Source organism: Marmota flaviventris, chromosome 16, assembly GCF_047511675.1.
Source record: "Marmota flaviventris isolate mMarFla1 chromosome 16, mMarFla1.hap1, whole genome shotgun sequence".
Taxonomy (NCBI): domain Eukaryota; kingdom Metazoa; phylum Chordata; class Mammalia; order Rodentia; family Sciuridae; genus Marmota; species Marmota flaviventris.
This window is the reverse complement of record NC_092513.1, coordinates 38,461,570-38,486,168: the sequence shown is the minus strand read 5'-3', so window position 1 is coordinate 38,486,168 and position 24,599 is coordinate 38,461,570. Positions and strand designations below refer to the sequence as shown.

The 24,599-nt window shown below is 36.0% G+C and overlaps 1 protein-coding gene and 1 pseudogene across 1 annotated transcript in view; one reads left to right on the top strand and one right to left on the bottom strand.

Annotated features, from left to right (window-relative positions):
• The window catches only part of Ccdc178 (coiled-coil domain containing 178), a 366,395-nt gene that overhangs the window by 259,687 nt on the left and 82,109 nt on the right, over positions 1-24,599 (bottom strand). Inside the window, exons 11-14 of the mRNA XM_027935639.2 lie at positions 12,166-12,349; positions 5,002-5,064; positions 3,768-3,929; positions 2,101-2,214 (exon numbers count right to left, since the gene is read on the bottom strand). Coding sequence (XP_027791440.2) covers positions 2,101-2,214; positions 3,768-3,929; positions 5,002-5,064; positions 12,166-12,349 — 523 coding nt within the window. The remainder of the gene's footprint in view (positions 1-2,100; positions 2,215-3,767; positions 3,930-5,001; positions 5,065-12,165; positions 12,350-24,599) is intronic.
• Positions 12,840-14,224, top strand: LOC114093037 (lamin-B1 pseudogene; annotated as a pseudogene).

Genomic DNA, 24,599 nt, shown 5'->3' with positions numbered 1-24,599 from the left:
ATGGATGGCTCGCAACACATGAGCACTTGTTTTGCAAACATAAAGTCTAATAAAAATTATTTTTACAAATCAGTTGATGATGATGATGATGATGGAGGAAATAATTCTAAGTCTTCCAATGCTAATTAATCTTTAGGTATTTCAAATATATTAACATCTCTGTTCTCCACCATATTATGGCAAGATAAGACTTTAACCCCCATTTATTCATCAGTAGTTCTCACCATTATAAGACAACACCTCCTCTGCAGACTTCCCCTCTTCCCTCAGTTCAGCCCCTGAGCAAACCTCCCCTCTCACATAGTACTGCACTGCTTTTATGGCTCTTCTCCCAGTATGTTTAGGTGCCTCTTTCCCAGCCTACTCCTTCCATTGGCGAAAAACAATACTGACTCTGCCAGTTAAATTTGAGTTCAAACTCTATCTCCAATGGAGATGGAGATTTACTTTTATCTAACCAATATTTTAAAGTATTCTTGATGTTCAACTGTAAAAAAAAAAAAAAGGAAACACACAGACATGCACCAGATATGAAGGCTAACTTCAAGAAACTCATGAGAACCATTTCATGCTTACAGTGCCCTTGAGATATGGAAGAGAAATGCTGCTTGGGGGTTTATGCAGATACCACGATAATACAGGTCACAATGTCCTTTATGAAATGAAAATTAAAATACAAATCTTTAAAAATTATTTTTGGGCCTTGAACTGTACTTCTGATGAGATATCTCTTACATAAACAGTGGTTCCAATATGGTGTCACATAACTTAGAAACCTTAAGCTCCACATTTTCTTCACCAATGAAAACACAATGGATCTGTTTTCCCTGGGAAAACAGAGTATCATTTTTCCATGTACAGTGAATTATTTTTATTTCATCCAACAAACTAAATAGAGGCCTTGCATATAGGCCAGCACTAAGATGAATTTTTAAAAAGTGACTTCAGTTGACTAAGTGAAGATATTTTTGAAGGACAAAAATGACATTAGTAGTTGGATTAGAATTTAAGAATTGTGTATATTTTTACTTTTTTGAAAATCAACCTACATAGCCAAATTATATTATACGTTAATATATTAACTATATTACATCAATGATTCAAAGTACTGCATCTGAAAAGAAACTAGTGACTAGTTCATAAGCATATTTATGTTTAATGTAAAATTTTGTAGTTTCAAAATATCAGATCGGTGGATTTGGAACTAAAACAATAGATCTATGACAACAGAAGATTCCATTCATTAAATCAAAGTGCAAGAATGTCGTCTTTTACTTAGTTCCCTTTCAACTCCTTTTCCTCCACTTCTTCTTTCCTTTTTCCTTCCCTCCTTCCTATCACTTCCTTCTTTCTTTCCTTCTTCACTTCCTTCCTTCCCTTCTTCCTTCCTGTTTTAGGACATTCAGGCTGCTAAAACAATATACGTTAGAACAGGTAATGTGTAATCAACATAAATTTCTTTCATACAGTCCTAGAGATTGGAAAGTCCAAGAACAAAGCACCAGCAGATGTGGTGTCCAGCGAGGGCCACTCTGTTTCAAAGATGGCACCTTCTTGCTGTGCCTTCATGTGGTGAAAGGGGTAGGCAAGCTCACTGGGGCCTACTTTATAAAGGCATTAATCTCATTCACCAAAGTCGAGCCCTCATGAATTAATCACCTCCCAAAGGCCTCACCTCCTAATATCATTGCACCAGGAATTATTTCAATGTATGGATTTTGGAGGAGCACAAACATCCTTTTTTTCTTTCCTTCCTCCATCCTCCCTTTGCTCTTTCCTCTTTCTTTGCTTTTTCTCTTTTTAATTTCTTCCTTAAAGTTCCAAGCAATAGAAGCATGCATCGCAATTACAGAAAGCGATAGACTTCTGCATTAATCCAATTTGAATTTGGCTTTGAATTTTATCCTGATTAGGGGCTAATGCCCCTACAGGGTCCCCCAGTGGAAAAGATAAAAAGAACACATGCTCATGTGCACAGAGTCCTCTTAGTGCAAAAAAATGAGAAACGCGATACATCCACATAACACTGAACTTGACTGACTAGTTTTCATTGACACAAAGAAATTGTAAATTCAAACTTTTTGAAATTTCATTTCTTACCTCAGTTTCCATTAGTGCAACATGGGTTTTCTTCCCCTTTCTTCGTAATTTTTTCTTTGTTTTTTCCACCTTCTTTCTAACAAAATCCCTCTTTACAACTATGTCATTCAGTAACTAGAAGACATTACAATATTAAATTGTACAGCATTTACAATTCAATTTTCGTAGTTTAGACCAAATAGTACCTAAGTGACTATTTTAATAATGACAATATTTGTTTCAGTAAATAGAGCAAAAGAATCCCTGCACGTGAATGACAAAAATATAATACGATGTGCCAAATCTCAATATTCTATTTGTATTAACTGAGAGTACCAAAATCTAATCCACTTCAGATAAGTAAAAAAACAATGAAATTTCATAGAAATTATAAGATCTCATTATGATATTTAAGATTCTTTATCAAAATTAAAGGTCTAAAGCACAAATTTTCAGCAATCATTACTAAGAAGTGTGCAAAAACTTATTCTTTCCTGGAGTTTGTGCCAAATGACTTGTTCTTAAAATTTATTATCTAATAAAATACAATAAAATTAAAAATGAGCACTGAAGTACAAGAAGATGTAAAAGCCCTGGCTATTACAAACTAAAGGGAAACAAATTCATTAATCTTTTCAGGAATTCATTATCATACTCAGACAATTACACTGATGCTTTTGATGTAATTAATAAATTTCTATCATCAATGCTTAAGGGGGGGCCATTACTGAAATAATGTATCTCACTAGGCATTTCTACTGGTTATATAATCGTTCCATCAGTACTAGGATAGCATTGACAAGCTGTATATAGTACTCAGAACTTGTTATTTCTTATGTGTTATGACCTTGTACAAGTGAATCAACCTGGTTTTCTAGTTTATGATACAAGCAGACTGCCCCTTGTCTATTTCATGGGCAGAAGGCTTTGAAGATCAAAATAAACATTTATATTACCAATGCTTTGTAAATCACATTTTTTAAATAAAAACAATTTGAAAATTATTTATGACTGAGAACATAAAGTTACATCATCATTTGCAAAGGAAAAAAAAAATCTTGTGCCAAAATGGCCCGAATAAATAAATGAATATCCTCCCTGCAGGGAAGGACAAGAATATATAACTCTTACCACACCCTCTACATCTCCATAAGACTAATGATACAATGTATACATATTTTTCTAGTAAATTTTTCTTTGGGAAGGGCTGGTAATATTAGTTATTGCCATAAACTTGTGGTTTTGAAAATATTTTATCAATGTTTGCTTTATTTTTCACCCTAGCTGTCTCCACTTGTATATGCATCAAAAATTTACCATGAGAATGTCAAGACACCTTATATTTTATTTTCAAGTAAATACAACTTTAGCGTTCCATCAAGAAGCTGTGAAGATACTGAATTAAGTTTTCCACAGTGGCAGTCGCACCAGATAAGGCACTGCTCACCCATTTGAAAACTGCTCTTCCTACATACACAGTAAGATAGAGTATGGGGTTCTAAGTAATAGGTCTTGGTAGACAGTTCCACTGTACATCTGTGGTGCATTGCCGAAAGAGTTACTTAGTGTGTCCAAGATGTTCCTAGGTGAAGTCATAATTTCCCAAATAACAATGTGAACACACATACCGAATTTAGGGGCTTAAAGAGTCCTGCAAATTAGTTTCTGGATTAATGATAAATGCTTACCTGACTCTGTTCTTCATGGAGCAATTTCAGCTGTACAGAATCATTATCTAGTATGAGCAGAGGTTCCAGTATTTCTTGCAGTGCTAGAGCATATACTGCTCTCTCTTTCAAAAGCTCTTTTTTCTCAATTAACTGATTTTCTTGAATGGAATAAATTTTGTTCTGCCAGCAAAATTGTAAATAATTTATTGTTATTAATTTTCCATGTATGCCCAGTAATTAATAAATTACCCACTTATTTCCACAGCCAGGTAGTCATCTTTTTGTTATGTGAAAATCAAATAATAGACTACACCATAAAAAGCAATAGGCACAAGTATAGTATATTTAAAGAGAGCACAGCTATTGTTAGAAGAAATGAGCGAAAAAATTTTACAGACAATAAAATCAAACACTTAAATGAGGGTGAGGGAACAATATGTTAGAGAATACCCTGACAACACATATAGGAACTAGGCAATTTACACCTTCTAAGACCACAGAAAATCAATCAATAAATAGGATGTTAAGAAATCTTGGGCAAAAAGTCTGAAAATACTAAAAAAAGATTATTGATCAAATATGTATAAAATAACAGAAGGAATCACAAAATGTGTCTTTGCTTCAAAGAGGACCAAAGGCAAAAATAATTCACATAACACTATTCTAAACTGCTTTGTCTCTTGGTTTTATTTTTCTTATAATGATAATCATGGCTTCACATATGTATGTACTTCCGAGGCAGAAGCATTTTAGAAGCAAAAATCCTGACCTGAGTTCCAAAGGATATTCAGGTGTTAGATAAAGATTTAAAAAAAAAATTAAAGTTCGTTTTACTAGTTATCATGCTTTTCTTTCAAAATCTTTACATGTAAATATCATAGTGTACTTTTTCTTTGAGGGTTAAATCAAGAAATTCATGTGAGAGACACTAAAAGTAAAGAAAACATAACATCATCATAAAGCAAACTAAAGAGTTAGACACTGAGGAATAAGATCTCACTGCCCTTTTACTAGACTGGCAGAAATTCCCATTAAGCCACAAAATGAGATATGTGTATGGGAGGTCAGTTTCTTTATGCATGATCAGACACTGCTAGTTGTACACAGAGGGCAACTGTCATCAGCTAAGGAGAGAAAACTGCTAGCTTGCAAACCAAGCAGTGACAAGATGCCTCATTACAGGCAAATTTAAAATGCTAAGTAAAATGCAAATTAAAAAAAGAATGAAATATCGAAACCAAATGAGTATTACCTGAATTATCATCCCCGTAGTCATTTGATTTCGGATACGTCTTTTCAAGAAATCTTCTCTAGCCTAAATGTCATGAAATTTTTTAAAATGGGAGTTTTACTCACAGACTATTAAAACATATTCTTAAGGATAATTGCAAATACATGATACATTTATGTTGTTCATAGAGAGTAAAATGTTCACTATTATTTGTGTATTGCAAAATATTTGAAAACCTTGATGTTATTTGAGGCAAAAGAATTAAGTGTGAGAACACCAGGAAGCAGACTACAGAATTTCATTCGGTTTATACCTGAAGAGTTCTGAGGTTAAAAATAAATCTCAGAATAACCAAAGTAAAATCTAGACCGTCATAAATTCCTTTAAAAAAAAACTATTAAATTGCTTTTAAATATTACTTTTCAGAATGAGCACCTTCAACTTTGAAAACAAAATGAATATAATTCAACTGTGAAGGTTGCAAAATGTGATCAGATTCTCCAAACTTTCTTAAATTATTATAGTCTTGCTTTAAATTATCACACAAACCCCAAGTGGGAAGTAGTTCATAAAGTTCCTTCTACTATAGGCTTATATCTTGGAATGCCTTATTTTAGAGAGAAGTTGGCCTAAACTTAGGCTATCCTACAGATTCAAAAAAGATATAGCATTGCAAAGTGGAAAAGAGAGGTTTAACTATGTCTCTAATTTCCGATTCATTACTGAAATTATCACATCCTATGGAAAATATAAGGAAACAAGCATGTAGGGCTTTTCTTCCAATTCTTCCTCCTCTTTTTACATCCACCCATTAAGATTATGCTTTTCTAAATAAAACAATAATTCCAAAGAATAAACATCAAGGTGATAAGTAAATCAATAACTTCAATACATTTTACCTAAGAACATATCTACAACCAAAACAAATACAATAATGTATTTTGATAATTTAAAAGAAATTACAGTAAAATCCCATTGTGTATATATGCCATTCATCTACTGAAGGACATCTAGGTTGGCTCCACAGTTTAGCTAGTGTGAATTGTGCTGCTATAAACATTGATGTGGCTGTGTCCCTGTAGTGTGCTGTTTTTAAGTCCTTTGGGTATAGTCCGAGGAGAGGGATAGCTGGGTCAAATGGTGGTTCCATTCCCAGATTTCCAAGGAATCTCCATACTGCTTTCCATATTGGCTTCACCAATTTGCAGTCCCACCAGCAATGTATGAGTGTACCATTTTCCCCACATAAAAGAGAATAAAATCATGGCATTTACAGGTAAATGGATGGCATTAGAGAAGATAATGCTAAGTGAAGTTAGCCAATCCCCAAAAAACAAATGTCAAATGTTTTCTCTGATAAAAGGAGGCTGACTCATAGTGGGGTAGGGAGGGGGACCATGGGAGGAATAGATGAATTCTAGATAGGGAAGAGGGGTGGGAGGGAAAGGAAGGGGGCAGGGGATTAGCAAGGAAGGTAGAATGTGATGGACAACATTATCCAAAGGACATATATGAAGACATGAATTGGGTGTCAACATACTTTATATACAAACAGATATATGAAAAATTGCGGTATATATGTGTAATAAGAATTATAATGCATTCCACTGTCATGTATTTAAAAAAAAATAAAGTCAATTAAAATTTTAAAAAAGAAATTACAAGTCCCTTCTAATATAATAAGAGACAGAGTTTACCTACTTATTAAATACTTAATACAAAGGGAACACAATTTCAAAATGTTTCAATAATCTGGAGAAAAATATATTGTATTCCAAAATACAGTTTCACATTTGACCTTTGTCAGAAACCAATCGACACAGTGGCGCAGGCCTGTAATCCCAGAGACCAGGAGGCTGAGGCAGGAGAATTGCAAGTTCAACTCCAGCCTCATCAGATTAGCAAGGCCCTAAGCAACTTGGTGAGATCTGGTCTCTAAATTAAAAATATGAAAACAGGGGGTGGGGTGCCTGGGATGTGGCTCAGTGATTAAGTGCCCCAGAGCTACAGTAGCCATAAAAGGCATTTCTGAATTAATATTATGGATGCCACTTTTGAGAAGTTGCTATATCCCAGACCCTTTACCAGAGTTTTTTGTATATAAAGGTAGCTCTTGCTGCATAGGACTCTATATCAATGGCAACTTGTTCACACTGGGTTCATACAAAATGAGGACAGGTTCAGATGGGCAAACATTTCAATTAACATGGTGCTGTGCAAATATAGGGCTACTTGTATGTGTGCATGTGTGCATGTTAGTGCATCTGTAAGTTGTTCATCATATTCATTTAGTGATATAGCTACAGTGTTACCTTTCCCCTTGCTATAACATATACCTAAATGTCTGAGATAATCAACTTATAAAGAGAAAAGAGTTCATTTTGGCTTATGTTTGCAGAGGTTCCAGTCAATGATCAGTTGACCCCTTGCTTTTAGACCTATGGTGAGGCAGTACATCAAGGTGAGATCATATGGTAAAACAAAACACTCATCCCGTGGCTGGGAAACACAAGAGAAAGAAGAAGAGACTGGGGTCATCCTCTTTGGAGGCATACCCACAGTGACCCGAAGAGCTCCTACTAGACCCCACCTACTAAAGCTTCTACCATCTCCAAATAGCTCCATGCTGTGGACAAAGTCTTCAACACTTGGGCCTTTTGGGGACATTCAAGATCCTAACTGTAGCAACTACTATAATTTGGTTTCAAAGATGAGAAATTTGACATTGTAATGTCATGTGTAGATAATAAAAAAAAAAATTTAAGATGAGAAATTTGAGGTCACTAAGGTCATAGAGTTTGTCTGTCACATTGACTATCAGCACCAAGGACCCTGATGCTGTAGCTTGTACACTCTCCATAGCACTTCAGAGCAAGTTCCCTCCTCCCTTTCCTCAGCATCCAGTGCTGTGGCACATATTTGTTGAATGGATAATTTATTGAAAGATAGGTTCATGATTAACAAACTGCCTGCATTGGATCTCCAGATTGAGAAATTAAATTAAAAATTTCAGGTTCTTTCAAACTCAACAGTATGTTGTTGTTGGGTTTGTCTTTTGTTTTTGTTTTGTCTTGTCTTATAGTATGAGAAACTCAGGGCCCACTCATCATAATCCACAGTTTCATTTGTAAGTAGCATCTTGAGAATAGATGGCAAAGTGAGGTCTCTGAGATGTTTTTCTTGACACTTGGGGAAGTGGGAGTGATTGTGAGAGGGATCCTGACTTAGGATTGCAGCAACATGTATTCTTAGAGTAGGAGCCTGGATTGGATCTGAAGGAAGGCTGCCTTCTCCAGCAATGTGGCCTGTGGCCTAACTTGTGCCCTGCCTCTGAGTTCTTCAAACTGTCAATTCATTGTAAAGGGAATGAGAGCCCAGAAAAGTTGCCATGTCACAACTGTTCCAAATAACTGGTTCAACTATGCATAATTCACAGATGCCAAGTCTACTGGGAGAATAATTGGTGGGGGAAAAAGTTTCAGATTCTTAAAATATCCATTTATTGATTACTATTTCTAATTTGGATTACCAAAGTGCTTGACCCGAATCAGATCATGAGCAAACAAAAAGATGAATCTGTATTGAAATTCCTCCAAGTAACTGGCCTCGACTCCTAAAAAAATGCCGATGAAATGAAAGAGACAATTTTTTTTTTAAATGTAAGAAATTCTACTAGTCAAGAAGTCAAAAATGTTGTAACAGATAAATGGTAGGCCTGGTGTCATTTGTAATAACAATCCATCAGATTAGAGAAATTTGCATACGTCCACATATTTGTGCTTGTTAAAAATTGTTGGCTCCAAATCCACTCTTTGGTTTCCACTATTGGGGATTGAACTCAGGGATGCTCTACCACTGAACTATATCCTCAGACCTTTCTATTTTATTTTTTGAGACAGGGTCTCACTAAGTTATTGCGACTGGCTTTGAACGTACTACAGTGTGCACCACAGCTCTCAGCAAATCTACTTTGTGATCTGCAACATGGAGCTGGATGGTTCTGTGAACCATTTCTTTTGCCAGCTAAAATGAAGTTAGGCTTTTTCAGCAGAGGGTGTGGAAGGACATACAAAGCACAGCAAGGGACTCCACCTCCTTGTCCCAGTGGACTGTTGTTATTCTCTTTCCTCCTGCAGAACTGCTGTCAGCTGGTGCATGGGGAGCTGGTGGCCCTGGCTCTCTGGTGAGGTTCTCTGCCTAGACATTCCCATCAAATTTGTCCAACACTGCCAGGTGGCTAAAGATGGAGACACCGCCATGCACTCTGCAGTAAGATCTCACTCAGCTTTGTGGAAATGGCAGCCTCTTCCACTCTCATTCCTTCTTTGGGCTTCCTCACAGCCTTGGAGGCAGCGACTGCTTCCCACACTTGCTATTAGTGAACTCTTTAGAGCAGAGGATTCAAAAACATTTTTGTAAAGGGTGAGAGAGTAAATATTTTAAGCTCCTCCAGCCCCAGGTCTCTGTCACAAATATTCCACTGTGGTTTTGAAGAAAAGGAATAAAAAGAGATCCAAAGATCGAGCCTGGGGAATAGGAATGACAACAGTTCTGCTGCAGGAAAGTGCTCAAGCTGAAACCTCACCTTTGACCTGGTTGCTGCCTGGCCTTTAGCAGGCAGAAACCAGAAGGTGGCAGCAGAGAGCCATTCTATTGGAAGGGACTCCCTGTATTAGGGAAAAGACACTGAAGAATAGATGGCTCAGGCAGTGCTTGTTTATCTGGAAACACATTTGAAAAGAAAAGAGGGAATCAACGCCAATTATAAACAGAGCTCAGCTGGAATCAAGGAGATAGCATCCGTTTATTTCCAGAGACAAAGAAACCCCAAGAAAAACGCTGGAACACTCATGGAAGGTTGAAATCAAGAATGAGAAATCTTAAAATCTTACAAGAAAATTTAAAAGAAATCATAAAAGAAAATTGAAATCTTAAAAAGAAAATTCGTGAGATTTTTTGCGAACAACTGTGGCCTGCACTGAATTCCTGGGACATGGGAGCTCTGGCTTTGAGGGAGTGTTGTTGGTACACGTTTTGGTGACCAAGCTTCTCTCAGATATAAAAATATATCTCTTTCTTTTTTTATTTACACGTGGAGCTTTTGTAGAAATGTTTTTAAATTACAAAGAGTTACATCAATTAAAGTAGTGTGAATCCCCAAACCCATATGTATTCATTGTGACCTTTGGGTGTCACTTCTTTTTTAGGTTCTGAGTTTGAAGTTGTTATCTTTGGGAGACTCAAGCTAAGATCTTTCTACAGCCACTAAAATAAAGCAGAAGTCCCATTGATTTTTTAGAAATCCCACTTTGAATTCATCTATAATTTATCCTTATATATTTAACCACTCTTCTACTATTTTCTTATTTAAACTTTCCTAGCCCACATTTCAACAACATATTCATCATTTCCATAAAGCTCTGTTATCTGCTTTGTTCTAAGCCCTGGGAATGCAGCAGTGTGCACAAGATAGGCTATGTTGTTTCCCTCATGGACTTTATTTTCTGTTATTATATTATTATGTAACCTACATTATTTTTATAGTCTGTTACTGTATAATTGTTAACAGGGGTTCACTTGATGCTTTGACTATATCACTTGTGACTCTGAAACTTGGAAGGGGGTATATATCCCCCAAAGATAAACTTAAAATAACGCTTTTTACTCTAAACTTTTTAAATTTGGATACATATGCCTTTCCGCAGCACTAAGTCCTGATGAATCCAAATTTAAAAAGTTTAGAGTAAAAAGCGTTATTTTAAGTTTTGGCTCCCAGCAGAAACTCACATGTTTTCTTTCTTTTACCAACCTTCTTCTCCCTGATCTTCTTTTCTCTAACTTTCTCCTTCCTGATCTTCTCCTCCCTGATCTTCTTTTTCCTAGAGCTTCTCTGCTATTCTTTTCCCTAACCTTCTCCTCCCTGGTCTCTCCTCCCTAATCTCATTTTCTCTAAATCACCTTTTTAAAACAAAACAAAACAAAACAAAAAACCCTGTTCCCCATGATGGGCAGAATGACAGCCTTTGGAATAGGAGTTCCCCTGTGTTTCTCCTTGCTAGCAAAGCCATACACCTTCTTTTTCCTTTTTCTCAAAACTGTGTCCCCCATTATTGGATTGGCTTTGGGGACAAGAACCGTGCTATTGGCAACATAACCAGTTATAAATATCTTTAAGCATTTATCTTTGTTGACTTTGTTTATCTTTGCTATCTGGATATTTTTTTAAGATTTTTATTTTTGAGTAATGTTACAGTTACAAATTATGAATATTTTTAAAGTTACTCATCTATATTAATTAATCACTTCCCAGAAAAGTTTGGTTTACACTGAGTTGGACACTTCAACACATATGAATTAGTATATCCATAGATATTGATCATTATCAAATATTAGTTTTCACATATGAGAAACTGGAATAACAACATGTTCTTTTACACGAAAAGACAATGTGGAGAAAGTAATTTACCCAAGGCATCACTCTTACTAGGCCCTCAACAAATAGCTACTATTACTTTCAATGGGCTATTTAGAATCTACACATTTATCACATTTGTCAGAAGACAAACTCAGAAGTAAATTGGGTGAATTGTTAAAGTTTTTTTTTGTTGTTGTTGTTGTTGTTGTTATTTTGTGTTTTGTTTTTTTTTATCCTGAAGTGGTCCCCCAGCTTCAGAAAAGTGGGGCTGACTTTGCAAAAGATGGCAGGGGGCAACTATTCATTCTGCTCAGTGAGGAGTGGATTTGAAGCATGTGGGCAGTTCTTTTTACAGCACTGTGATCTACAAACTGCCTGGTGCTCTGGAATCAGTAACTCGGAAGCCTGATGTAGGTACTCCCTATTCTTATGTTATACAAGGGCACATCTCAGAATATCCTGCTCATACCATAGATGGAATTATTATGTGTTAGACATACAGGATGAAGTTGAACCAAGCACCACACTCCTGGTGCTCCAAGTAGTTTATAATTAATAGCAAATATTGACTGGCTACACTGAAACTCTCATGATCCTTTATGTAAGCTGGGTTTCTGCCAAGATGTGATTTTCTTCTTATTTATCAGAAATGATTTTTTTTAAAAAAAACCTACTAACCCATAAATTAAATCTAATTCTCAAGAATAACTTTATAAATTTCAGGTTAATGACTTTTTTTCACAATTAAAAAATATATAAAGATATACAACCTTGAATTTTCTTCTCGCTTCTGCTATTTTGTCTTCTAAATCTTCTACTCTATATTTGGCTAGATGGAAATGAGAACCGATGTGATATGCCTCCTTGTAGAGATATTTGAGAAACTCTTCATTCTTTGCTTTCATTTTAAGCAAAGATTGAATCTCCATCTCATACTCATTTTTTCTCCTTTTGCTGTAAAAAATAAAACCAAATGATTAATATAATGATTGTAATTATGTGTATATTGGGGCAAATTAATATGGTTATTCTAAGAGAATAGATACTAGGCAAATATATTAATTAATAATAAAAAGGGGAAAACATTATATTTTATGTTTCCAAAAATACAAAATAACCAATTAACTAAAATTTGAATACAGAAAATGTGTCCTAAGATTCTGTTTCTTTTTTCTGTATCTCCTATTGGTTAACCCTAATTGTCAGGCTGTGTCCAATCTCAGAACTTCCACAAGGAAGAATTGGGGAGAAGCTTTCCTTCGCCACATCCATCTGCCATGTTGCTCTTCCTCATTCTCTGAAACAGAGCGATGGAGTTGGTGGGCTGTGGATTGAACCTCTGAAATCTTGAGCCCCAAATAAAATTTTCCACCTATAAGTTGTTCTTATCTAATATGCTGTTCATAACTAGGAAAAGTTTACTAACAGTGATAGAATTTATGCTAAGAAAGAATCTGATCTTAATGGAGCCCAGAGCAAGCTTCGAGAATAGGAAGCAGCACTGAGGTCTAAAGACACAGCTCTGGCCACTGCAGTTGGTGATTTAAAAAGTTTAGAGGGAGATTCAGAGGATTTGAAGGATCAGATTTCCCGGTGGAAGCCTCTCAGAGGCTGCCAAAAGACAAGCAGATGAAACTTCACTTGAAGTGGATTTGGAGAATCCTCGTCAGAGCCTTACGGAGGAGGACTTGGAGTTTTGTAAAAACATGAACAAAGAGGAGATTGATGAGACAAGAAGAAAGCATGAAACGTGCTTGACAGAGGTGATTCTGGGCGTCAGATCCAGTATGAATACAAGCCGGCTCAAGCCCTTCATGAGACAAAAGAGCAATATGTGTAAGTGAGGCTGTACAAGGAAGAGGCTGAACAGATTTCCATGCCAAACCTGAGAACCTCCGACTGTCCTCAGAGACTGATACTTCCACTGTCAACAGTGCCAAGGAAGAACGGAAGGAAGGTCATGTGAGAATGGAGAGCCTTTCATCTCAACTTTCTAATCTACAATAAAGAGTCTAGAGCATGTTTGGAAATGAGTTAAGAGTTGGAGGACTGGTTTGCTAAAGAAAAGAGACAACTCCTCTCACAAGCTATCTGATGGGGGGTGGGGGAGGCAGAAATAAGGGATCAGATGCAGCAAAAGCTGAATGATTATGAATAACTTCTTCCTGTTAAGCTAGACCTGGACATGAAAATCATCACTTGTAGGAAACTCTTAGAAGGAGAGAAAGAGTGGTTGAAACTCTCCACGTGGTCTTCTTCCTGTGTGAGAGTGTCCCCAGCCTCCTCAAGTCGCAGTGTGGGCACAGCTAGAGGAAAGAGGGAGAGAGTTGATGTGGAAGAATCAGAGGTCTGCAGAGGTGTTAGCATCACTCATTCCACTGCAGCCACTGGGAATGTGTGTGTTGAAGAGAGAGATGTAGATGGGAAATGTATTTAGTTGATGAATGCTTCTGAACAGGATCCACCAAGGGGAGGCTGGGAGATGATCAGGAAAATTACAGACACATCAGTCACTTACAAATATGCCTCCAGATATGTGCTGAAGGCAGGCCGGACTGTGGCAATTTGGGCTGCAAATACTGGCGTCACAGCCAGTCCTCCCACTGACCTCATTTGGAAGAACCAGAATTCTTAGGGCACGGGCGAAGACTTGAAAGTTATATTGAAAAATTCTCAGGAAGGAAAGGTTGAGCAAAATTTTTAAATCAACCCACACCTGAAGAGGAGGAGGAAGAGAAGGAAGAACCAACCAGGGTGACTGTTGAGAAAGAACTTTTCCATCAGCCAAGAGCTTCAAGAGCATTCAGTAGAAGCTGGGCAATTATGTAAACTTCTCCAGTTGACTGTCTTCCTCAAGATAAACATGTATGGTAATTCTTACCTATATACACTGCAGAGTCTTCTTAGAAGCACAGAATATTTTTATATTTCCTGTATGTGAATTTTTAAGCTGCAAATCTGACGAACTTAATTTCCTTTTTAACACTGAAATTTTGTAAAAGAAATCATACCCATAACACTTTGTTGCAAGATACGAATTTATTGACACTGTACTAAAAGGCTCCCTCAAAAATTTTGGCTTTTTTTTTTCTTTTTTAATATGTATAATATATGTTTTCTTTAAGTTCCTATGAGAAGGGGAAGGGAGAGAAAATAAACCCACTGTGTGTCTGGGTGTAATTTAAAGATTGCTCCATCTAGATTAGCAATCTGCTCTTGATTACTTTCTGCTATAAGTAACAATGCTGTGAGGGAGGGGTAACCATTTTTCAATATACTGAACTTTTGCACTGAACTTTTTGTACTGTAATAAGCAATCAAGGTTCAAAAAAAAATTTTTAAGGAAAAGAGAAAATTTTCAAGAAGGCAATATTAACTTAATCCTATGTTAACACTCTGGATGACGGATTCCACAAAACATTATTTTATGGTTTCTTAGATTCTTAATTCCTGAGGAAAATGGGGCTTCTCTGTTAAAATACATTAGTTGTGTTTTTAAAAAGAGTGTAACATGTTTCAACCTCTTATGTGATATTAACAAATAAAAAAAGCTGTTTTACTATTAAAGAAAGAAAGAAAGAATTGGGAGGTCCCAATGCTTAGCTGTCAGAAGCATCACCCAAGGAGCCTGATTGTCAGATCTCAACCACATCTTCTGAGTTACAACTTGAAAGTAAAATTCCCTCTGTGTTCCTCCCTTGCATCTCCCCTTTTGCTTTCCCTGAAGATGTTTTTACTAGAGCACATTTTAAATGGAATAGCAAAACCAAAAACATGAACTAGAGAAGAGTTTCCCAGCCTCAGTACTATCACATTGGAGTCAGATGATTCTTTGTTATAGGAAAATATGCCAGTCGCTGCAAGATGTTTTGCAGCATCTCCCCACTAGATGTCTGCAGTACCATCTCAGTTATGACAAACAAAAATGTATTCAGACATTGCTAAATGTCTCCTGGTGAGGGCACAACATCATCCAGTTGAGAAACCCTTGACTAGAGCAGGGGTTCTCAACCCTCCCTGTACAATGCATTTAAAAATGTTGTGCTTCCAGATGTTCTGATATAATTGGTCTGGAGTAAAGCTCTAGAATCACCACTTTTAAGCACCCCAGGTGGCTCTAATATGCAACCCAAAAGTAAGCTACCCATATTGACTAGACAGTGTTTCTCAAATTGAATAGATGCTAAGGGTCACAGGGGGAGCTTATTACATCAGATTCCTAGGCTCTGTTTTCAGGATATGATTCAGAAGTTGTAGGATAGATCTGCAAATATGACCCAGGTGATGTTGATGATGCTTGGTTGCAGACCACACTTTGTTCAAGCAGCACTCTACTCTACTCTAGGGAGTACCATCATGGAGAAAGTGAGTGATTAGGACTTGTTTAACAGAACACAGAGAAGACTGGATTAATGTGGCCAACTCAGCTGTGGGGAAAAACAAGGAGTAAATGCAACTGATGAGGGGCTGCACTGATTCCTCATTCTTGCTTATTCCAGGACAGAAAGTAAGGATGATGTAGGGGAAAAGAGCATGCATTCACAGCTTGCCAAAGACATCTTGGCTTACAAATGGGGAAATCATCCCTGTAGAATAACAATGGGGTGGGGGGTGGATCAAAGCAGGATTTGAAGAAAAGCAGCAGAAAACTAACTGAATTATCCCACCAGATGAATGACCTGGATAAGGTGCACTGATTCATAGCAGGTTTTGCATGAGCTGTGGTTGCTTGTGAAAAGACCAACTCACTAGCCCGGGCTGCAGGCTTGTAAAACTAGGACCTAGGGCCCCGAGATGACTAAATCCTGAGGTCAAGAACTCAACCAAGCTGCCTACTATGTCAGCACCTACATTAATATTATCTCTGATATTATCTTAGAGCCATCACTGTGAATCAGAAAAGAGCAACATAAATGACAGGCTTTAAAGAGGGGAGAGTTGGGATCAAGCAGGGTCAAGTAGAAATAAGTTCAAACCTTCAATCGGAAATAGATGAGCATGTGTGTGTGTGTGTGTGTGTGTGTGTGAGGGAGGGAGGGAGACAGACCTATTTATTTAAGAAAAATACAAAAGACACATTAAGAAATATATGAACCCAACCCTCTCTGAGTGCTATTCGTTTTATGATACACTGACATATCTTAAAATAAGTATTTCAAATGTTCTAAAATCTAAATAAAGGAATTCTTACACTATAAAAGGAAAAGAAATGGTGACACACAGCAGAAATGAAACAAAAACAAGCAGATGTGGAAGAAAACAAATTATAACAAGGGAAGAAATGATAAAAAAAAAAAAGAGTTTTAAAATAGACCAGATAAATTTCAGACTGAAAAGGGTCAAAGAATGCTTTAGATGAAAATGTGGGAGTAAAGTACTAAGATATTCATCCAGAAAGTACCACAAAAATTATGTGTGTGTTGTGTGTGTGTGTTTGTGTGAGCACACATAATGTATGTATGTCATCTGTGTCCACATATAGTACAGGTATAAAAGTGAGTGTATGTGTGGTTATGTTTGTTCTGAATTAACGATGGTTCTACTTATGATTTCTTGATTTTAAGATGGTGCGAAAGCTATATGTATTCAATAGAAACTGTATTTCAGATTTTGAGTTTTGATCTTTTCCTGGTATGTGGTACAATACTCTCTTGCAATGTTGGGCAGTAGCAATAAGCCACAACTCCAAGTCAGCCACATGATCACACGGGTAAACAACCCACAGAGTAGGCTTATATTATACTTCAGAAGTTATACTCTATAACCTACTATTTGCCAACCTATGCTGTTTGGTAGGCTTGGTGTATTAAATGCATTCCAACTTGTGATATTTTGAACTTATGATGGATATATCAGGATGTAACCCCATTTTAAGTTGATGAGCAATCTGTGTATGTTTTTTGTGTCTATTGTATGTGCATTTGAGTATTAGTATGCATGTCTATGTATGTATGAGGATATGTGTGTGTGCACATTTACATATTTCTGTGCTTTGTGGAACACAGCACATGTGTGGGGTGGAAGGTAGAGTGTGTGTGCTTGTCTGTTAAGAGGCATCCCCTTTGATCTGTAGAAGAAAAACAATGATAAGGAGATCTGTTGTGGAAAGGGCAGGGAAATTAATTTCTAGATTCTTAAAAAAAAAAAATGGCTCACAAGCCCGACAACAAAATAGGTTGTGAATACTGAACATCACAGAAACAAAACTTTATAGCTAAAGATATGGTGACAAAACAACTGTATGTTAAAGATAAAGAGAAAATAGGGGGAGAGTCACATGGAGAAAAGAGATGCCCAGTGACACAATGGACACCAGAAAAAAATGACTCTTTGAAGCTAAGCAAAAACAGATGTCAAACTAGAATTCCATACAGGGCCAAATTATTATTCAAGATTGATGAGTAAAATAGGCACAGGTCAAGAAAATTTACCACAAGGCTCTCATATAAAAACCATCACATAATTACTTCAGATAAATGTAAAGGGAACTAAAAGGGTAAATAAAGAAGGTATACATACAAAAACGAAGAAGAAATATCAGCAGATAGACATAAGCATTGATTTTGAAAAATTAACTATGATACACAAACACAGCTAAAGCATTAGGTAATTGTAAAGGTGTTCAATATACAATTAATTTTTGTTAAAATGTGTGCAAGGCCCAGAATACTATGTCGGAGCTAAATAACTCCAGATTTTATTAGAAATGTTTAGAATAAACATGCTTTTTAATTAAATGGTGTCACTATTTTAGTAAATGTCTTTTAACAAATTTCAGTGTTGTCTGAAAGATAAAAGCCTAAGACTAAACCACTCAGGAAATTTTAAAATAATCATTGGGGAAGCAACATTAATATCTTAATATGAGAACCATTAATAAGAACATGAGGGCTGGGGATGTGGCTCAAGTGGTAGTGCGCTCGCCTGGCATGTGTGCAGCCCGGGTTTGATCCTCAGCACCACATACAAACAAAGATGTTGTGTCTGCCAAAAACTAAAAAATAAATATTAAAAAAAATTCTCTCTCTCTCTCTCTCTCTCTCTCTCTCTCTCTCTCTCTCTTTCTCAAAAAAATAAGAACATGAAAACAGATAATAATAAAAGAAACAATCCAAACAAAAAAGAAATACTTGTTTCTATGGCTCTGACTACATGTTCTCAACATATGTAAACAAAAAATGCACAATTATAAACACCATTTGACAATATAAGAAGCAACTGATAGATTGCCCTCTATCAGAACATCATAGAACAGGCATTAGCATAGATAGGTGGTGTTTGTAGCAAAATGACAGCTTAAAAATTGTTAGATCTAAAAACTAACATGGATCCTCAAATTGAAAGGCTCTACTTAATGCTAAACTGGATAAATTACACACACACACACACACACAATTATGAAATTTCAGAACTCTCAAACAGGAGAAGAACATTCTAGCTTCCAAAGAGAAAAGATAGTTTATCGATGAAGAAATTATATTCAAAATGCATCAGATGTCTCACCAAATCAAACAATAAAAGTATCTTCAAATTAATGAAAAAAAATGATGGATCCAGAATATGATAGCTTGATAAAAGCCTAGTTGGAATAAGTTGAATAGAGAATGAACTACTGTTCAAGGAAACAGGAGTTTTATGTGCTTTGCTATAAAGAACAGAAGAACAGAGGTGGGATGCATAACTAAGGCTTATTTTATGTTTACTTTTTTCCATAATGTAAGCAATATTATGTAATATTTAAATATCATCAAAGTAAAGAGAAATAATGACTCATGTCAAAGAGAAGACGATTATATTGTGTGTGAGATGGCTGGTGGGAGAACAGAAGTAAGTCTCATTTGATTCCATCTATACTCTATAAATTATATGGGAGATTATTAGCCAAAATGAGGGTGATGTGGGTTTAATAATTGAAGAGAGGGAGAAGGCACAAAACAGTCATCAGAAAAGCTGAATATTTAGAAATTTCTTGGCAGGGCTATCAATTGTGATTTTTGTTCATAGACTTTAAGTTCTACTTATAAGTAAATTTATGGTAATGCTAGTGAAACTTAAACATGACATGTTCTAAATGATCCCAGCTCCTTGCAAAGTTCTTTGATTGTGTTTTTATATGCTTATGTATTTTTATGGTTATATGTTTTTAAAATTTTGTGAAAAAAAATTAAGACAATTCTCTTTTACTATAACAGAACCTCTGTCAACTGGCATTGTAGTGACTGCCTGCAATTTCTTTTAATGATACTGTATTCCTTTCCATAAATTGGCCACCATATGTTATACCTTTAGGGCCAATCAAGCCAACATCCATCCCTGTGAGAATAATTAGCACAGTTATTTTACTTCAGTCACATTCAACTGCTGGAAATAATTCAATGAAGTAAAGCTGTTGTTTAGATCAAAAATAGGACTTTTTCTTTATTTAATTTGTTATATATGACAGCAGAATGCTTTACAATTCATATTACACATATAGAACACAATTTTTCATATCTCTTGGTGTACACAAAGTAGAGTCACACCATTCGTGTCTTCATATATGTACTTAGGGTAATGATGTCCATCTCACTCCACCGTCTTTCCTACCCCCACGCCCCCTCCCTTCCTCTCCCTAGACTTTGCCCTATCTAGAGTTCATCTAATCCTCCCATGTCATACCCCCAACTACAATATGAATCAGCATCCTTAAATCAGAGAAAACATTAGGCATTGGGTTTTGTTTTTTGTTTTTTTTTGGATTGGTTCACTTCACTTAGCATTATATTCTCCAACTCCATCCATTTACTTGCAAATACCATGATTGTATTGTCTTTTGATGCTGAGTAATATTCCATTGTGTATATATACCACAGTTTCTTTAGCCATTCGTCTACTGAAGGGCATCTAGGTTGGTTCCACAGTTTAGCTATCATGAATTGTGCTGCTGTAAACATTGATGTGGAAAAATAGGCCTTTTTAAATCATAGAAAAAGTGTGTTGAATTTGATTTAAATATGTGCTTATGCTAAGAAAACATAACTAAATTCTGTAAGAAAGGAAAGAACAACCAAAGGTGAGATAGACAAGTGTATTAAGAAGAACACACTGGTTGTCTTAAAGTGTCAAATAATTTCCGGGGTAAGGGTAAGAAAATTAGAAAGAGAGTGGATTCTTAAATTTAGATCAGCAAGTGAGATCTAAAGTAAAACCAATAAGAGAGGGTATTTGCTGTAGGACAAGAGAAAATACTGTTGGGAACATGAGAGTCCAAGTTCTTCATGAACTATCTACATGCCAAACTCACCCTTTCATTGCTTCTGCAGAGGTAGAAAATTAATAGGCTGGTAAGATATAGCTAAACGGGTATGAAAATACAGTTTCCTGTGGATTCACTCTATGTATTCAAGGCTATTTAACAACTTCAATAATATTCTAATTGCAACCTCTACAAATAAATCATCATCTTATTAACTATTGACAAATAATGGGAGGGGTGACTTATTTATAGTTTAACTACTTAAAAGAAGTTCTAAAATAGTCTAACATATGGGTATGTAATTAATTTTGAATGATGTGTCCATGGTTTTTCATGTGCTATTTCAATATTCTTGGTTTTTATATCTGAGATTTTTTATCATACATTATATTTTCACTAATTTAATTCGTATGAAATATTTGGGGACTTTTCAGCATGCACACTTATTTTTCCCCCCACTGGTTTTAAACTAAGACGAATAAAGAAAAAGGTAACTATGTCAGAAAAATTTAATTAAAAGTTCCAATTAATTAGGTTTGGGTTTTTTTTTCAATTTTCACTTGTTCATAATTTTAATGTTTTTATTAGTGCATTGTAGCTATGCATAATATTTGGGTTCATTTTGGCATAATCATGCATGCATGGAATATAATTTGCTTCACTTCAGTCCCTAGTACACTTTCCCTCCCCTTTTCCCTCCCCCTATTCCTCTTCTTCTACTCTACTGTAAAAGCAAATAGTTTAAGACTATTTATTCAAAAGTTTGCTGTGAAATGATGAAAAAAAAATTCTACACTTCTGTGAAGTAACACAAATTAATAGGCTGGTAAGATATAGCTAAATGGGTATGAAAACATAGTACCCTGTGGATTCATTCTATGTATTCCAGGCTATTTAACAACTTCAATAATATTCTAATTGCAACCTCTACAAATAAATCATCATCCTGTTAACTCTTGACAAACTCATTTCATAACATATACCAATATATCTTTATGGTACTCAATAACTTTTTTCCTCATTTCCCTCAATTATCAAACCCATCTTTGGATCACTGCACTTACAGTAGCATTGTCTTGCTTGAACTACAGTAGAGTGTCAGAAGTAGATATTCTGAATATTTTACAGAGCTTGAAGATAAGAAAATGACTATGTAGAAATTTATGTCACACGGTTAACTTCAAGCAAACTAAATCTAAATTGATCAATTTCAAATCATCTTAAACAAGTTCATTTTCCTCAACTTTGGTTATTGAAGTCTGTCTGCCATGTGAATAAGCAATCAGGTGAAATTGTTTGCTCAAGTCAAGTGTCCCAAATGTAAAAGAGCCATTTCTAATGGATACTGGCTGGTTTTCTGAGTGTCAAAATTATCAAATTGTATGCTGTTGTTACAAGGCAAATAATCCTCTATCATCGCCATCATCATCATCATCATCATCATCATCATCATCATCACTAAATGGTCTAACAAATATTTGTGTACACAGAGTACTGAACGAAGTCTATCAACACATGTGGCATCTAGCTTCTAATGTTGCCATTTTCAAGGTGAACTATTTATGAGCAATGGTCAGATATTAAAGGAATTTTGTCACTTATTTAAATAGCATGACAGTTTGGGATGGCATAAAATGGTAAGCTGGTGTTCTGGAGGAATCTGAATGTGTATGATAGTTGCAATCCAGGGGGTTTCACGAAGGTATTCACTAGACTTATGAAGTCAATGATTTGCTTTTAATTTTAAAAAATCATTTTTATACTTCACACAAAAAAATAGAAGCTGGAATTAAGGTGAAGGTGATACAAATAAATGGTAGAGTAAAATGTGAGGGAGGGAAAAAAAAAGGAGAGAGTTAGAAGAGCAGATATTTCTGTAAAAAACAATAGATAGAGCCAAACTTAGAGAACTGAGGAAAGTCATAAGCTTCTGACATTTTTTTGAAATAGTTAAAGTCTAAAATCTTCTGTAACATGTCAGAAATAGGAACCTTCTCTAACAGAGGAAGAAAAGTGGTGGTGTTAGCTGGAAAGAACATGCATTTTGAGTCAGACCTATACTCAAAGCCAAGGTGCTCCTTATGCAATTTAAAAGAGGTTTCATATACAATTTCATCATCTGTAAGACTGACATGAAATACCAAGAATCAAGGGTAATATAAAGATTAAATGTAAATGAATTCAGGGTAACGTATCCACATTGAATAGCACAAATGAGTCAATAAATAGTTTTTGTTAATTAATAAAATGCAAGGACATGATCTTTGTAGTGCTCTCTGGTTTATGGAGATAGAACACAAGAAAAAAACAGAAAAATATAAATAACCATTGGTATTGCTTTGGAACAGAAAGAGCCATTATATGTGGGTATAACATTAGAACACACAGCAGAGATAACAGGAGCACAAATACACTTGACACAAAGGGACAACCAAGAATAAACTCTTACAGTCAGTTCTCTTTATGTCATTTATTCAACACCCTTGGAGAACCCTCCCTGCCCCTCTTCCACCACACAATGCCTACAAGCAAGGAGCTAAGTCCAGGAAGGAAGAAACTAATAAGCAAACCAACAGGAATCACACTTACACAGTGTGGTAAATGCTGGGAGAGGAGCACATGCAGTCATTGAGAGTCAATTGAAATTTTTTGTTCGTTTTTATGGTACCGGGGATTGAACCCAGGGGCACTTAACCACTGAGCCACATCCCCAGCCCTTTTTAAAAAATATTTTATTATGAGCCAGGGTCTGGCTGAGTTGCTTAGTGCCTCCCTAAATTGCTGAGGCTGGCTTTGAACTCATGATCCTCCTGCCTCAGCCTCCCAAGCCACTGGGATTACAGGTGTGCACCATCATACCCAGCTGAGGGTCAATTGAATGGATACTTGTTGAATACTGATTACTTGGCAAATGCTGTGCTAGGTTACAGGGCTTCAAAGATGACTTAAAACAAAGGTTCCCAGTTTATACTCTCATGAAGGAAAAAAAGAAACAAACAAATAACAATAGCAAATCAGATTTCCCTGCTGTCATAAGCACATCATGGAAGACGTACTGCCTTAGTTTGAGGGGAAGATAAGTGACCAAGACAGGAAGCTTCTGGGAATAGTTAATATTTGAGCTATGGTATGAATGTTTAATTAATCAGATTTACAAAAACAACCTGAAAAGGAAGAGGAGGAGGAGTGCAGGAGGAAAGAGGGAGATGTGTAAAAGATTTCCACGCAGAGGAATAACAAGACCAAGATAGAAGTTCTAAACAACATGAGTTTGAGTGCATAGGCATATAAATATTGAAAAACTTAAAGATCATGGAACCAAGTGATAACAGACTCAATCAGTCTGGGTGTTGGGGCTTTATCCCATAGCTGGTAGGGAACCTCCAAAACTTTTTTAAAGCTGCTGAAAGCAAATACTGATTGACCCTTTGTAAATAGATTATGCCAGTGATACGGCATATGTAGAACCTGAAGTCTCAAACTTGGAATGAGTTAGATGGGACGGCTTGGTGCATTTTTAGTTGTTGCTATTTATTTATTTATTTATTTATTTATTTATTTATTTATTTATTCTGATTTGTTATACATGATGGCAGGATGCAATTCATTTCATATTACACATATACAGCACAATTTTTCAAGTCACTGGTTGTACACAAAGCATTTTCACACCATTCGTGTCTTCATACATATACTTAGGGTAATGATGTCTAACTCATTCCATCATCATTCCTACCCCTTTGCTCCCTCTCTTTCCCTCCCTCCTCTTTGCCCTGTCTAAAGTTCCTCCATTCCTCCCATGCCCCCGCATGGCCATTATGCATTTTATTGGTAATTGAAACAGAAAGAAAGACACCCATTGGAGAAATATTTAGAAAATAGACTTAATAGAAGTTGGTAAGATATTGGCTGACAGACAGGAAAAAAAAATATGTTGGATGATGCTCCAAATAGATAATTTGGTAAATA